Source organism: Ailuropoda melanoleuca, chromosome 11 (genome assembly GCF_002007445.2).
Source record: "Ailuropoda melanoleuca isolate Jingjing chromosome 11, ASM200744v2, whole genome shotgun sequence".
Taxonomy (NCBI): Eukaryota; Metazoa; Chordata; class Mammalia; order Carnivora; family Ursidae; genus Ailuropoda; species Ailuropoda melanoleuca.
In genome coordinates this window covers 40,239,998-40,256,938 of record NC_048228.1, presented here as the reverse complement: position 1 = coordinate 40,256,938, position 16,941 = coordinate 40,239,998, and the positions used below count along the sequence as shown (strand labels likewise).

Here is a 16,941-nt window from a genome sequence, read left to right as displayed (position 1 = left end):
CAGAAAAACCTGAGTGTCATCCACCTCCCCATGGCAAACAAATCATAAAATAGAAAAAAAAATATTTACAAGCAACAAAAGAAAAAAACAGATAAGCTGAACTACATCAAAATTTTAAACTTTTGTGCATCAAAGGACACTCTCAACAGTGAAAAGACAACCTACAGAGTGTCAGAAAATATTTGCAAATTTATACCTGATATGGGATTAATATCCAGAATATATAAAGAACACTTACATTCAACAATTTAAAAATCCAATTAAAAAATAGGCAAAGGATTTGAATAGACATTTCTCCAAAGAAGATACACAAATGGCCGATAAACACATGAAAAGGTTCTCAACATCGCTAATCATTAGGGGAATGCAAATCAAAACCACGTGAGCTATCACCTGACATCAATTAGGATGGTTATTATTATTAAGAAAAGAAAAAAAAAACAGAAAATAACAAGGTTGGTAAGGTTGTAGAGGAACTGAAACCCTTGTGCACTGCCAGTAGGAATGTAAAATGATACAGCTGCTGTGGAAGATAAGACCATTTCATAGAATTACCAAATAACCCAGTAGTTCTACTTCCGGGTATAAAACCAGAAGAATTTAAAGCAGAGATTCAAACAGATATTTCCACATTCACAGCAGCATTGCTCAATTAGGAGCAAAGGGCAGGCCACTCCAAGATGGGTAACACTGCCATTAAAATTATTTTGCGTTAAAAGCAATCAAGACCTGGCAGACTCAGGAAAAGCTTTTTATCTCAGGGCACCTGGGTGGCTCAGTCGGTTAGGCATCTGCCTTCGGTTCAGGTCATGATCCTGGGGTCCTGGGACCAGACTCCCTGCTTGGCAGGGAGCCTGCTTTTCCCTTCCCCTCTGTCCTTAGCTCCCCCTGTTTGTGCTCTCTGTCAAATAAAATTAAAAAAAAAAAGAAAAAAGCTTCTTATCTCCCCCTCAACTGCCTAAATTTACATTGGAAAGGAGAGCCTCAGTAAGAGAGCTATCAAGAAAGGTGCCTCTTAGCCTAAGAAACTTATTTGCATAAGAGGGCAACCTTTGTTTTCCAAACATCATCTCCTACCTTCCTGCTAAGGTCTTTCTCTGCCTTACCCTACCCACCCTTCTCCTTAGCTCATATAAGCCTCATGTTGTCTCACTGCTTTTGGAATTTGCATGTCTGTGTGAATTCCCAGTACACGTGCTATTAAATTTTCTCCTGTTAATCTGTCTCATGTCAATGTGATTCTCAGTCCTACCAGAAGGACTTTGAATGGCAGACGAAATTCTTCCTCCCCAACATTCACAATAGCCAAAAGGTAGAAATAGCCCAAGTGTCCAAGGACAGAGAAATGCATAAACAAAATATGGTACAACCATACAATGGATATTATTCAGCTTTTAAAAGAAAAGAAATCCTGACATATGCTACAACACGGATGAACCCTGAAGATACTATGCTAAGGAAAATAAGCCAGTCACCAAAGGACAAATACTGTATGGTTCCACTTATATGAGTACCTTGAGTAGTCAAATTCAGAGACAGTAAGTATAATGGTGGCTTCCAGGCACTAAAGAAAGGAAGAATGAGGGATTATTGTTGAACAGGTACAGAGATGCAGTTTGGGAAGATGAAGAGTTCTGGAGCTGGATGGTTGCGATAGCTGCACAATAATGTGGATGTACTGGCGCGCCTGGGTGGCTCAGTCAGTTAAATATCTGACTCCTGATTTTGGCTCAGGGCAGAAGCTCAGGGTCACGAGATCAAGCTCTTCCTCAGGCTCTGCACTCAGCACAGAGTCTGCTTGAAATTCTCTCTCTCCCTCTTCCTGTGCCCCTCCCCCGCTCGTGTGCTCTCTCTAAATAAATAAAATCTTTTTAAAAATCAATGTGAATGTATTTAACGTCACTAAACTGTGCACTTAAAACTGGTTAGGCAGGTAAAAATTAATTACTTGTATAATCTGTATAAATTACCACCATACACACACACACACGCATTCCACTTGCAATTCACTGACTTATCCTACTCCTCAGTTTACCCTGTACTTGTCTCAAAATCAAATTCTTAATGGATTTTCATTAGCTTGAAAGATGTAATAGCACTTTCTCAAAATCAAGATCCAAATTTACTTACCTATTCTGGATTCCTGTAGGATCATTTTTTAGATCATAGAAAATGGCACCTATAACCAATCCCAGGATGACTGTTACAATTATCTTTTCAAAAAGAAAAAGAAAAACAAGTTTTAATTAAAGGTAAAAACTTAACCCACCATTTATTATTATAAGATGTAAAGGCTACATAATCAAATTTCTCCATGGAGATAGATACTTCAAGTGATTCAGACAAAGTCCTTGGGTGAATATAAAACAGTGTAGGTTATTAGACTTTCTTTTTTTTTTTTATTAAGATTTTATTTATTTATTTGACAGAGACAGAGACAACAGCCAGCGAGAGAGGGAACACAAGCAGGGGGAGTGGGAGAGGAAGAAGCAGGCTCATAGTGGAGGAGCTTGATGTGGGGCTTAATCCCAGAACTCCGGGATCATGCCCTGAGCTGAAGGCATACACGGAATGACTGAGCCACCCAGGCGCCCCTAGACTGCTTTCCAAATTAAAAAATAATTGATCTGTGTGTTGGGGAGGCCGACAGAACACAGTAGACCCATGGAATGCTAAGGTTCCTCCCAGTGATTCACCAGGCCAGTTCAAGATCCAGTTCAGGCTACCATAGGGGAATAATGCAAGTGCCTAGCTAAGTCATTTGAGGAATAAAGTCCAAATGGATAAGAGTTCTGACCTGAACTCTCAACCTTTTGTCCTAGTGAACATGCAGTTTTATATTCAAGAGGTACAAGTAAAAACAGGATATCTTTACTCTTACTATTATAAATAAATAAATTTTTTCAGGCACACATAAAAAAATTCTAACAATGTTACTCTGTGTGATAAGGAAGCAGGGGTAAGCGGACTGCCTACCTGACCCAGGGGGCAGGGCATGCCTGCACTGGAAAAGTGCAATGTCATTGCCACCAAAGCTCTGAGCCAGCTCTCTCTGAGGATACTCAAATGCTTCCACTACCCATTCTCTTGACACGGCTTCTCTAGCAACCTCAGGCCAAGGGCCTACAGCCAACAGTGTAGAACGAATAAGCTGCCTATTCTTGGCCACTCTTACCTACATTCACTTACTCAGTCTGTTTGAGGACTCCCAAGAAGACCACATAAACATCACTTTTGTTTTAAAGACTGACAAAATGTCTCCTACAGACACTTCTAAGCAAAGGATTTAAGGGTTACACTGTGATAGAATTTATTTAAGAAAATTCTACCTATTGTACTTTCATATTGTATTGAATATAAAAATAGAAGAAATGGTCATCGAAAGAAAACAAAATATCCCACCATGTACCTCAGAACCTTCAAAGTTAAAAAAAAAATTTTTTTTTCAGTACTACAACAGTGTGATGGTATCGAGACTTGAAATTTTTTACAAGCCTATTTTGGCATGAAGCAAACCAAACTAGAAAAGAGGCCCATGATCTATGAAGACCAGTTTGTGAAGACCACAGTCTGAAAAAAAGTATGATCTGAGATGTCTTCAAAATTCCCATGCTAATAAGACAGTCCGAAATTTGGAAAAAAATTACCTTGGTATAATTTTCATTACCCTCAGAATATACTGCACTTCATGCCAACAGATCAAGGTCCCAGAATAACGATGATGACTCCATTCACCATGTGTGCATGTGTCTGTATACGAGTCTCTACTTTCAGACACAGAACTTTAAGAATGTTCAGACTTTTTAAACCGGGCAGTCTAAAAGTTTCTTTTGTATTCAAATATTTGCTATCTTATACTAACAGACTGTCAGTCTTATCATTATAGGATGTTTGCTAAAGGTTTCAAAGTTCTAAAAGTATTTTCAAGTCAGCTTTCAAACACATTGACAAAACGATTAATCTCGTAATTTTGTCATGCTTTCAAAAGGGGCATCTAGGTTATTCTTTCTTGCATTACAGAAAAGAAAAAACAAACAAACAAGCTGAACATTGCTCAACAGAGGGCACAAAGTCACTATCTCTGAGTTCTGTGCATCTGGTCTCTGTTTTGAACAGAAGGGGGAAAAATTCTCTAAATATGTTATTCTGTCTTGTCCAAACGTGTTTAGCAAGGTATCTCAAGGTAAGTTCTGAGGGATAATTACGGCCATCACTCAAAAAACGAATCCATAGTCAAATATTAAATATGTCAATGGTAAAATGAATCTCTAAGAGTTATGATAGTGTTTTCCAAATTGATTTGATCAGAAAAACCCATGGCACATTAAAGGAACATTAAAGCCTTTTATACAGATGATCCATTTACTCCCAGATCATCTAAATACAACCTTTGGTCAAATGGCATTATCAGAAGCAAAGTATGAATCACATAAATGACTAGTTGAAATCTAAGGATGGCTGTAATATTAGCAATATGAGATTTATCAGCAAGAAGCCGTAACACAGTTTAATAGCCTCACATTCAAACACTTTAAGAAGTAAATGTATATACAAGATTAAAAACACTAAGGCAGGTGCGCCTGGGTGGCACAGCGGTTAAGCATCTGCCTTCAGCTCAGGGCGTGATCCCGGCATTACGGGATCGAGCCCCACATCAGGCTCCTCTGCTATGAGCCTGCTTCTTCCTATCCCACTCCCCCTGCTTGTGTTCCCTCTCTCGCTGGCTGTCTCTATCTCTGTTGAATAAAAAACAAAACAAAACAAAAAAACACTAAGGCAGCAAGCCAGTGTCCACAGGCCAAATATGGACTGTCTCCTATTTCTGGTCAGCCCTCTAGCTAAGAGCAGGTTTTACCACTTTTTTAATGGTTGGGGGACAAAAAGAGTGAGAGAAAACGACTATTTCTTGCCACATGAAATTTAAATGAAATTCTAATTTGTGTCCATCAGTGAAGTTTTATTGGAACATAGTTACGTTCATTTGTTTATGTATTATCTACGGCTCCTCTCTTGCTCAAATAGCAGAGTTGACCACCTGAGACAAAGACCACATGGCCTGAAAAGTCAAAAGTATATACTATCCAGGCCTTTACAGAAAAGGTTTGCCTGCTCCTGTCCTAAGGCAACATTCCAGTATGTACAAATCTGAACAGGTAATGCTCAGAGAAATGCAATGTTCTATCTTTGTTCTAAGAGACTGCCATGAATCTGAGCATTGTTAGGACTCCTTTTGTGGAACTGAGTTCACTGAGGAGACAAGTAGGGTAAACATGCAACCTGGAGGCACTAGGCCTGGGTCTGCAGCTGAAGGAAGCCCGCAACAAAAGATGCAGAATCATGCTGTATTAGAAATAGCTCCACACTCTAGAAAGGGGAACCCTCTGGCACTGTTGGTGGGAAGGCAAACTGGTGCAGCCACTCTGGAAAATAGTATGGCGGTTCCTCAAAAAGTTAAAAATAGAACTACCTTATGATCCTTATGATCCACTATTATTATTTTTTACCCAAACAATACAAAAACACTAATTCAAAGGGATGCATCCAGCCCTATGTTTATAGCAGCATTATCTACTATAGCCAAATTACAGAAAGAGCCCAAGTGTCCATCAACTGACGAATGGATAAAGAAGATGTGGTATATATACAATGGAATATTACTTATTCTAAAAAAGAATGAAATCTTGCCATTTGCACAACACAGATGGAGCTAGAGAGTATTGTCCTAAGTGAAATAAGACAGTCTGAGAAAGACAAATACCATATTTCATTCATATGTGGAATTTAAGAAATAAAAACAATCATAGGGGGAAAGAGAGAGGCAAACCAAGAAACAGACTCGTAACTATAGAGAACAAAGTGATGGTTACCAGAGGGAAGATGAGTGCGGGATGGGTGAAATGGGTGATGGGGATTAAGGAGGGCACTTGTGATGAGCATTGGGTGATGTATGGAACTGCTGAATCACTATGAAACTAATAATACACTGTATATTAACTAACTAGAATTTAAATAAAAACTTAAAAAAAAAAAAAAGAACAAACGAACTCCACATTCTAATCACATCCCGCCCAGAACTACCGTATATGTGACCTGGACAAGACACTTACAAACCACTTTCAGAAAAAAGAGAAAATTTACATTATTTTCCAAGTAAAAAAAAATTAATGTATAAATCACACTAAAGAATCAACTCCATTACATTATCTCACTGTTGGAACAATGGGTAAACAAGGTTGACCTTATTTATCAGACTTGTTTCCAAATGATATCAACTCTATTCTAAAAGAATAAAAATTTAACTGTGATTGATAGTACAAAGAAGTGTTCATATTCTGACAGAAATACAAAATAATAGTAGCAAAAATATTTGGAGCAATTAGCAGTATGTCTTAAAGAGGGATAGAGATTCTTGGTACTAATACTTAAAAGGCAACAGTACTGAAGTATAAAAATTATGGTGCATGTGGTAAGAAGTCAGTAATATCTCTTTTATTATTAAGATTGATTTATTTAGGGGTGCCTAGGTGGCTCAGTCGTTAAGCGTCTGCCTTGGGCTCAGGTCATGATCCCAGCATTCTGGGATCAAGCCCCGCATCCGGCTCCCTGCTCAGGGGGAGGCCTGCTTCTCCTTCTCCCACTCCCCCTGCTTGTGTTCGTTTCTCACTGTCTCTCTCTCTCTCTCTCTCTGTCAAATAAATAAATAAAATCTTTAAAAAAAAAGTTTATTTATTTGAGAGAGAGATCTCACGTACACATGGGGTGGGGGGTGGGGAGGCAAAGGGAGAGAGCGTCTTAAGCAGACTCTACACTGAACGTGGAGCCCAACTTGGGGCTCAATCCCACAACTCTGAGGTCACAACCCAAGCTGAAACCAAGAGTCGGCCACTCAACTGACTATGCCACCCAGGTGCCCCCAAAAATCAGTAATATCTTATTAGTGCCAACAACATGCCATCTTTGGTATTCAACAGAAATTCAATGACTGCTAATAAATAAAATCAATCAGCCCCAAAAGAACTGGCTAAACTGATTTCCTTAGAAAGGATGGACCAATGAACAGGGAATACTAGGGTTCTGTCGGACAGAGCACCTGAGAATAACAGGACAATAAAGGGATAGTAATCAACAACTGCCAACAGAGCTAGCCCAAAGAGGAAAAGAACATGATTTCCTCTTCAGCAAAAGAAAGTTATTAATCTGACAGTGAACGTCCTTATTTAACTGAATGCAAGCCTGCTTACTAGGCTGTGTTAACTGCCAACTGTTTTAGGTACCTAGTGCTTTCCTAAAATGAGAACCCCTAAATGAGGAAGGTCAATGATGGGGAAGAGCGCTTGCACACAGACTCTTCCCTGAGACAGCAGCTGACCCCTGTGACCTTCAGGTGCATTCAGTGAGTCTAGATGAAGGCTTCCCTGACCACCTGACTTCAAATGCAATCAACCCCTTTCTGCTCTCTCCCACTCTCCTTTCCTTCTCTCTCCTCTTCCTTTCTCCCCCACTGTGCCTAAACTTTCTCCAGAGCTCCTTTTACCATATGACTTGCTATTGAGTTCATTACTGTATGAATTTGTCATTTGTCACGCCTCATAGGAAAACAAACTCTATGAGAACAGGGGTTTTATTTTCACCCATTTTGTTCACTGTTGTATACAAGTCCCCAAAATGCCACACATGGTCAATGAGAACTTGCTGAATGAGTCAGGAAACAAATGTGTGCAGCCACCAGAAAACCCTAAATGTGGCTAAACATTTCCTTTATTTCACAAATTTTGAAGAAAAGATTTTTCGACAAAGATTACCCATTACAGCTAGTCTAAATCAACAAAAATTCTTAATTATGTAGTCAAAAACAAACAAAAAAAAAGAAAACAAAAAACCCACATAAAAAAAAGAGTCTTCCGTAGGTAAAAATTTCATGGTGTTTCGCTTGTTCTGTTGGCTCTTTTTATATCCCAAACAGAGTGGGGATAAATAAATGGAAGCTTGAGTAGATGATAAGCAATAATCCTAAAATAGATTATATCAGAACCTAATGTCCCCACATGATTAGGTCCCAGCATGACCCGAAGAATCTGTCAGGTTACCTGAGCTATAGAGGCCTGGGGATTACCCAGTAAGTTTTTGAATGAACGCTTGGAAATCCATCTGAGTTGATGACAGAAGGAGGTGGCATAGGTGATCTCCTTAAAGGCTGAGCTCTTCCTTTTCTGACCCTTTAAGAGTTGATCTAACTCATCTTTCGTTTTTCTGCAGAAGTCAGACTTGGCATAAAACTCAGCTATTTTTTCTATGAGTGGAGTACCTCTCTTGGAAGTCTCTTCAGTCTCCTTGACTTTGGAATAAAAGTGGATAAAGAAGGGAAACATTATTCATAAAATGACAATGATTTAGCTATTTTTCTGTAACCCCTTTCTTAGGTTCTTCCCTGACATCTTAATTCTAACACCTGAGTATAAAAAATTATTAGATCTGCCACTGCTTTACAATATTAGAAAAATATAGTTAATTGGCCAACCGTTCCCATAAAATTATGAATACAGCAAACCTACTGACATTTTCCTAACTATAACATTTGAACCCTAATTCTTTTAAAACAGGCTTCTTAGCAGAGGGAGTTGTAATTCCTAATATACACACTTGGTCCTTGTTTTCTTCTATATGCAAATATATAAATTGCCAAGTTTCTTATTTCAAAACATTATATAAACAATGGGCATTTTTTAATGAAAATTCCCCTTAGAAGTGACACTATCACAGAAATACTCATTTATACATTAAGCAAAAAACATACAAAATGCATACTGACCAGTGCTATAGAGTGAATGTTTGTGTTCCCCTCAAGATTTATATGCTGAAACCCAATCCCCAATGTGATGATATCTGAAGGGTGATTAAGTCATGAGAGTGTCGCCCTCATGAATGAAATCAGAACCCTTCTAAAAGAGGCCCTTCCTTTACTTCCATCATGTGAGGAGGCAATGAGAAGATGGTCACCGTCACTGAACCAGGAAGCGGGTTCTCAACAGACGCCGAGTCTATAAATACCTTCACCTGGGACTTCCAGCTCCAGAACGTGAGAAATAAATGTTTATTGTTTAAGCCACCTAGTCTATGGTATCTTTGTTATGGCAGCGCAAGTGGACCGACACAACTATTCTCAGAGGACAGCATTAATAAAAATCCACAAGGCCATGTTTTATTGAGCTGTCGCATTGCTAAACTTCAGCCAATTCAATCAGGCAATAATCTGTGACTCTCAACAGATTCACATACCTTCACCTTCTTGGTCCTCTCTGTTTAATATCACAGCAGACGAGTCTCCGTTAATGACATCCAGGAAGAAGTCTGCGGGGTTATTATAAGGCTCACACTGGTAACCTACAAAAAGAAGGCAAATCAGGTGTATACACTTGATGGTCTCAGAAAGCAAAAACTCAACTGTCAGCGGTGAGAGAGGTGAGGCAGGGGAAGAGAATCAACTTCTCCTTCATCTTTTTTTTTTCTTCTCCTTTCACTGATTTATGCTTTCTTTTTATATATTCAATCACATGATATTTCAACAATGCTCTTTCTTCCAGAAAAACAACATACTCAAAACCCACCCTGAACTCCCCAAAAGTCTAAAGTTAATACCTGGTCCTTATCCATCGTAATTCATGAGATCTGAACAGCTATCAGCATGCTCTGATGCTTATCAGAACTGCTTCAAAAATCTAAATATAGGCCCAAGGGGGAAAAAAACAAGTTAAAGAGAAAAAAAGCTGTAGCTAGGACTACTGCTCCTCAAAGCAAGGCAACAAGCAAAGAATGCTAAGGCAGAGCAAGACTGCACTTGGGAGGGGCCAGGGCTGTGTTCTGTCCTCCTGGTTCACCTGGGGCCTGCCAAATGATCATCTGTTGTGCTGTCAAAACTCCAATATAGAGAACAAACCCCCAGAGCAGCACTCCCAAGAGAATGTGACCGCACGGCCAGGGGAACGCTCATCTCCACTTCCTGCGGCGTGGTCCTCTGAACTTCACTTGGCCTGCAGTCTATCGGCTTCATGGCCCCTAAACTCCCTAGACCTGTGTGTGCTTGTTATTTGAATGAGAGAGATTAAACAAAAATTTTAAAAGATGGCCAGTGAATATTTAAAACTATATTTGGAGTTACGGAGCACCATCTATAATCCCATCCAAATATCTCTAAAATGAAACAGACGGCATGAGCCATAAAAAAAAAATTATGTATTTCCGTTCTAAATAGAACCAGGCAGTCCAAAACTGTCAGAAGTGCTGGCCCCTCAAAGTAAGACTTAGGATGAGTCATTCTGTTGAGTGGTAAATCACTCATCCCTTCTCGAGGCCTAAATCCGTAACTTAATGTTACTAGAAAATTTTAAGTAGCATCTTCATGAACCCCCACCAAATCAGACCAACATCCCACCCAAGGGAATAAAATGAGAAAGCCTGAACCATAACCTAGACAAGAAGACAATCTATTTGGGGATATTATTGGGCCTTTTCAAAAATGTTTGACTGACAGATAACTGGTTATGAATCCAACTTATTTACAGAACCGTTAGGGAAAGGTCACCAGAACTGGGAAGAGGATCAATATCAGCCCCACAGAAATCCTCATACACACATATGCAGGCAGAGTCAGACAGGACAGGAAAGAGACCTGAAGAACAAGCTAGCACTGTATTCTAGCACCAAACTAACTGAAGATGTTTTGGAGTGGCAGAAGCCACAGTATGTCTACTCAAAGACCCAACAACACTCCTAGACACCGCCTTTGCTCTTTCAGGATTCTATAAAGAAAGGATCTTACTGTGTGAAAAAGTCAAGCATACCCACTGATGCAAAGTACCCCAAGGCCTCCCGGGCAGGCCCGTGGAACATGAGTCTTCCTGAGGCCAACAGGGTGAGGCTGTCAAACAACTTGAAGATAGAATAACGAGGCTGATGAATGGAGAAGATGATCGTTCGTCCGTGTTCAGACATCCTAAGTTAAAAGCGAAAAAGTAAGTCATTAAACATCTGAAACTTGAACATCATGACAACTTTATTCCTGCCTTCAGATCATCTGTTCTTAGTTAGACTTGATTTTCTCTTACTAACTTCTCATTTCCTATTATCTGATAGGGGATCTAAATTCAGTGCTTTTATGAAAACACTGGGGTTTCTAAAGTGCGTTCCATGGGCAGTAATGAAAAATGCAGATCCCTGGACAGTCTTCTCAGACCTACTGGGCCTAGTGAATCCATATTTCTAACAAGCACCCAGATAACCTGTAAGTACACTCAAGTATGGAAACATACCATGGACTAAATGTTAAAATGATGGTTATAGGCCCTATTGTCACTGATCATTTAAATCTCCTAGCTCTTTAGGAATTGGTTTTCATTCTTTTGCCCTAACGATACAATTAATAGTACCGAGTACTTACTATGTCTTTGCTACATACTTTCATACTTATCTCACTTCTCACAATACTGTTACAAGGCAGTACCAATATTGTTATTACCTTTATGTTACCGATTAAGACTTGGAGGGCTGAGCAACTGGCCCTGTCACAGTTAGTAAGGCACAGGGCTGGGATTTGATCCCTGGTCTGATTTCAAGGCCAAAAAATTGCTAAACTACCTTTACCCAGGAGGTACTACTCATGAACAGAAGAAACGAAGGCCAAAATCACTGTTGAAAACCTGTCATTATTGAAAATATTTTATGAGAGGTAGCATGTCAATGTAAAGTGTTTTCTAAGCACCTACTACATGCCAGCAGTGGGTACAAGCTTGCTCTGCCTCAAGGATCAGGCCAGCAGATCCAACCATTTCAGTACAGTGTGGAATAAAAGAAGCTGAGGATTCCTTATAAATAAAATGGAAGACCATAACCCGGTCTGAAGATAATGAAAGAAGTGCATCAATGCGGCCAGGCAGAATAAGCCAAGAGGAGAAAATGTAGTCAAGCAGAAGGAAGATGGCAAACAAAGTATGCAATAACAAGATCTACTAAGGAGACTACAAAGTAATTCTGTGTCATTGCAGAGCCCGGATGTGTGCACGGAGATCGGGGCGGGGGGAGGGGAAGAAGCTAGGAAAAGAGACCCAAAACAAGCCCATGCCAAATCCCTTCACTCAGAAGCTGCAGCTTTAGGCTGAGGGCAAGAAAGTGCCAGTGAAGGACTAGTAGTAGGGATGGGCTTCAGTGTGACAGCCTTGTGGTCTGAGGACCAATGGTATTAGTATCAGTATCTCCTAGGAGACACATAGACTCGGACTCCATCTCAGAACTGCAGAAGCAGAATCTGATGTTAACAAGACCCCAATGATTAGTGCGCAAAGTGGAGTGTGAGAAATTCCAGGTTACAGCCTTCCAGGGCAAGGAAAGATGCTTGCGTGCTAACCAGTGCAAAACAGGATAAAACACAACACAGTCCAGTACTCTACATTCTGGAATCCACCATTCTCTAATGAACAGTTAACACACTTACAGATCACAAAAATATCATGCATTCCCTAACAGAACATGAACCCCAGACCCACTCCTTGGCATGTTCACTTAAATGTGCAACTGCCATCTCAAACTTAAGATGTCTAAAATCTTCCCATTTCTTCTGATCCTAGCACAGAGACTTGCTCACGAGGGCATGAACATCTGAGGAAGCAAGGTAATGACAAGGAGGGGATGTCATATGAAGATGTGTGCGGCGTTTTTAAAAAAATTGGGGTGGTAGGGAGCAGTCCCAGAGGTGATGGGCGGAGGGGATGGCCACAGTGACTAGGAGATTAGTTATATTTAACAATTAAGTTACTTGGTTTAGCAAGTAAGTAAATATATTGAAATAATGACAGCTAAGTCGTTGCCTGTCTAAAAAAATCACAAACATGGAAAGGGCAAAGACTAAAAAGAACATTCAAGTGTTAGACTGGATTGGAAATATTATGCACTCATGGGTTTTTTAATATACACATGCTAACAGTGATGTTACAGATGTTTGCATGTATCATTCTATTCGAACCATATATATGTAATAAATTAATATTCTACATATTTTCCATATAAAATATAGAAATAGGGGTACCTGGCTGGCTCAGTCCATGGAGTATGCGACTCCTGATCTCAGGGTTGTGAGTTCAAGGCCCACATTGGGTGTAGAGATTACTTAAAATCTTTAATAAAAAAATATAGGAACGTATTTCTGTATTATATATGCACATACATAATGCACACACATGTACACAAGCATTTCCTAGGTGTGCCTGCTAAGTTGGTCTGGAAGCAATGAAACTGCAGGAGCAGTGAGCACACTAAGTAATCAGATCTTGGTTTCTAAATTCTGACTACACCAGAAGGTACCGGGACTCCCCAGAGAAACATCTGACACGGGAAAAGTACAAGATGAGCCTGGAACATCTTGCAGACCATAAAGTAAAGAATTTCTTGAAGAATGATTAGGGGACATGTCAAAAGGACACAAAGGTCAGACTGAAGGGGCTTCCAATGGCAAAATCAGGGTTAATTTAATCATAAAAATAAATAAGAATAACAGATTATATAATCCATTGATCCACTGACTAAAATAAGAATATGAGGAAACATAAATGAATAGAGAAGGAGGAAAATTCTTTACAGCAGAATGCCAACTAACATGTAGAAAGAATGATGTAAATAGAAAATCTCTTGGCAACCATTGCACCGGTAATCGATGGAGGCAGAAATTGCTAGCATGTGCTAAAACTGGAGGGTGGAGATTTGATGAGGAATAGGGTATGGACATAATACCCCATTATCTCAAATACTAACCAATTACAAAGGGAAAAATAGTTACTTCACAGCAGGTATAAACCCAGCAGTTACCAACATGACCAGGTGATGGTCATGAACATCACCCATGGTGGCAGAAGTCAAAATCAGGCAGCCCCTGATTTATGCAGAAGAACACAGCATCACTTCTGTGGTACTCCCGCCAAGAATTCATGGCCTGAGCCTGGTCATGAGGAAACACTGGATGCATCCAGGTTGAAGGCCACTCTACGATATGTACTCTTGAAGACAGACAAGGACGTGAGAGCCAGGAAAGACTGAAAAACTGTTCAGGATTAGAAAAGATTTAAACAAGTGTTTCTGGAGAACATCCTGAGCCAGAAGAGAGAAAGAGACACTTCTGGGACAACTGATGAAGTCCAACTGGAGTCTGCGGGTTGGATGGCGGTGATGGCAGCAAGGTAGACTTCCCGACTGGGAGGGTAGAAGGTGGTAATGTAGGAGAGTGTCCTTGTTTCTTGGAGTTACACTCCAGAGTGTTTAGAGGTGAAGGCACACGATGTCAGGAAAAGACTATGTGGGGTGGAGTGTTGGAGGGAGAGCAAATGCAGATAAATGTTAAGAGGTGCTGATGTAAGAGGACATAAGATTTCTTTGTACTAGTCTTGTAACTCTTCTGTAAGGTTAAGTTTTTTTATTAAAAATTAAAAATTTTTAATTTTTTTTAGATGTCCAAAATCTACCTTCTGAAATTTCTCCTATAAACATATTCCTCCCACTGGAGGAATAAAAGTAACTCTTTTCTCCATTCTTCCATTTTTCAGGCCCTAAGTTTTAGAAAGTTGTCCTCTCAATAACCACACCCCACATCCTATCCATGAACTAATCCTGTTGGTCTAGCTTCAAAATAGATCCAGAATCCACTGCTTCTCACCATCTGACCACTACCATCCGACTTAAAGCCAGTATCATATCTCAACTGAGCTAATACAAACAGCCTTCTGACTGGTCTCCTTATACACACCTTGCCCAGTTATACAGTCTTTTCTCTACACAGCTGCCACTCCTCTGTTCTAGAACTCCCTAAAAGCTCCCATGTCACCTAGAGACAATGAAAGCCATAGTTCTTACAGTGGCCTACAAAGCCTGGATAATCTGCCACCCACTCAATTCCATCTCATGTCCTATTCTAATTGTTATGGACTGAATTGTGTCCCCCCCAAATTCATGTTTAAGTCCTAACCCCTAGTACCTCAGAATATACCTGTATTTGGAGATAGGGTCTTTAAAGAGGTAATTATGGCCAAATAAGGTCATATGAGTGGGCTTTACCCTAATAAGGACCAGTGTCCTAATAAGATGAGGAGATGAGGACCCTGATGCACTAAAGGAAAATGAAATGAGGACACAGACTGAAGACAGCTACCTGTAGGCTAAGAGATCTCAGAAGAAATAATCCTGCTGATGCTCTTCTCTTAGATTTCTAGCCTCCCAAGAATGTGAAAAACTAAACTTCTGTTGTTTAAGTCACCCAGTCTGTAGTACTACGTTATGGCAGCCCCAGCAAACTAATCAATAAGCAACTTCCATTCCCCTTAGTTCCCTGGGGTCCAGTCCTTCTGGTCTTTTTGATGTTTCCAAACACATCAGGCATGCTCTGCCTCAGGACCCACTGGCTCTTCCCTCCAGCTAGGACTAGTCAGGTCTCGCTCACTTGCTCCCAGCTCACATGTCACATCATTGAGGTCTTCCCTGACCATCCTGCTACATAATATAGCACCCCCACCCCCACCACAGTCATCTACTGCTACACTCTTACCCTGCCTCATTCTGCATGAAACACTTATACTTATCGATTGACTATTTCCCTCCAACAAAGAAGGAAGACATTTTTGTCTGTTGTGCTCACTCTTAAACTCCCTGCACTGAGAATAATACCTGGTATACAGCAGGTGATCAGATATTGGATGAATGAAAAAATCATGTTCCCATAGCATTTACCTCTTCAGGAGCAAAAGAACGGCATTTGCTGTGCTTGAGTCTAAGCCAGTTGTGGGCTCATCCAGGAACAAGATGGCTGGATCGGTAATAAGCTCCATTCCAATACTAGTCCTTTTTCTTTCTCCTCCAGACACACCACGTATAAACTGAGTTCCAACCTAAAACACAAATGTCATTATTAACAATTACAACCACAGCCACTACCATTTGTTGAGATCCTACAATGTGCCAACCCTTTAAGAGGCACTTTATCTCATTATCCTCATTTATTCCAAATAGAAAATAAACGAAAATATGGGAGAAGAGGTAGTTTTCTCCTTAATAAGATGAGCAAACTGAGGCTCAAGTCAGGGAAGTGGCTAAGCCTGACATGAATGCCACGCTTAACGGCATTTCATGTTCCCTATCAGGTAAAATATTTAGTTTTAAGATAGTTAAATTAGAACACTAAAACATATGGCCCTGGCATAGTGAAATCGCAAAGCAAAAGGGAGATTAAGGTAGGAGAGGAAAAGGGGAAAGCATCTATAATTTATTAGTCTTCTTACACCCTCCATCCCCATCCCTCCCAAAGTCCTCAGTGGGCTTGGCAGATGGGAAAGTTCACTGGCTATCACACCACATCAGCACCTCTTAAATCACCATAAGGCTTCCCAAATTGACCCTGCCTATATCCCAACTCACTACAGAATTCCTGACTCAATTCTTTCAGACAAATCCAGGAGGCAGAGTGTTCTACAGGGCAACTGGCCCAGTCTTTTCAACTAGTCAATGTCAATGTGTGTAGAGGGTGGGAGGGCGGGAGAAGCAAAAAGGTTTTGGGAGAGGCAGGAGGCAGGAAATAATTCCAATGGTAAGAGTCTTCAAAGAGATAATAATTAAGTGCTACTCATGCCCTTGATTGGACCCTATAACAACTGAGCGATAGCAGACATTTTGGAGACAAGTGGAAAAATGTGAATGAATATGGCTAAACATAGTGATATTCAGATACTGTTAATTTTGTTGGTTAATAACGGTACTGTGGTAATGTAGGCAAGTGTCTTTTTTCTTAAGATGCATAATCAATATTCGGGAGTAAAAAACAATATGTGCAACTTTCTTTAAAATACTTCAGAAAAGGGGCGCCTGGGTGGCACAGCGGTTAAGCGTCTGCCTTCGGCTCAGGGCGTGATCCCGGCG

At 40.2% G+C, this 16,941-nt stretch overlaps 1 protein-coding gene across 5 annotated transcripts in view; it reads right to left on the bottom strand.

The window, feature by feature from the left end:
- ABCG2 (ATP binding cassette subfamily G member 2 (Junior blood group)) overlaps positions 1-16,941 on the bottom strand; it is a 127,584-nt gene that overhangs the window by 11,542 nt on the left and 99,101 nt on the right. For all 5 annotated transcript variants that reach the window (XM_034671543.1, XM_034671542.1, XM_034671544.1 and 2 more), the window contains 5 exons: positions 15,760-15,917; positions 10,839-10,990; positions 9,277-9,381; positions 8,088-8,335; positions 2,131-2,213 (listed from right to left, as the gene is read on the bottom strand). In XM_034671543.1, coding sequence (XP_034527434.1) covers positions 2,131-2,213; positions 8,088-8,335; positions 9,277-9,381; positions 10,839-10,990; positions 15,760-15,917 — 746 coding nt within the window. The remainder of the gene's footprint in view (positions 1-2,130; positions 2,214-8,087; positions 8,336-9,276; positions 9,382-10,838; positions 10,991-15,759; positions 15,918-16,941) is intronic.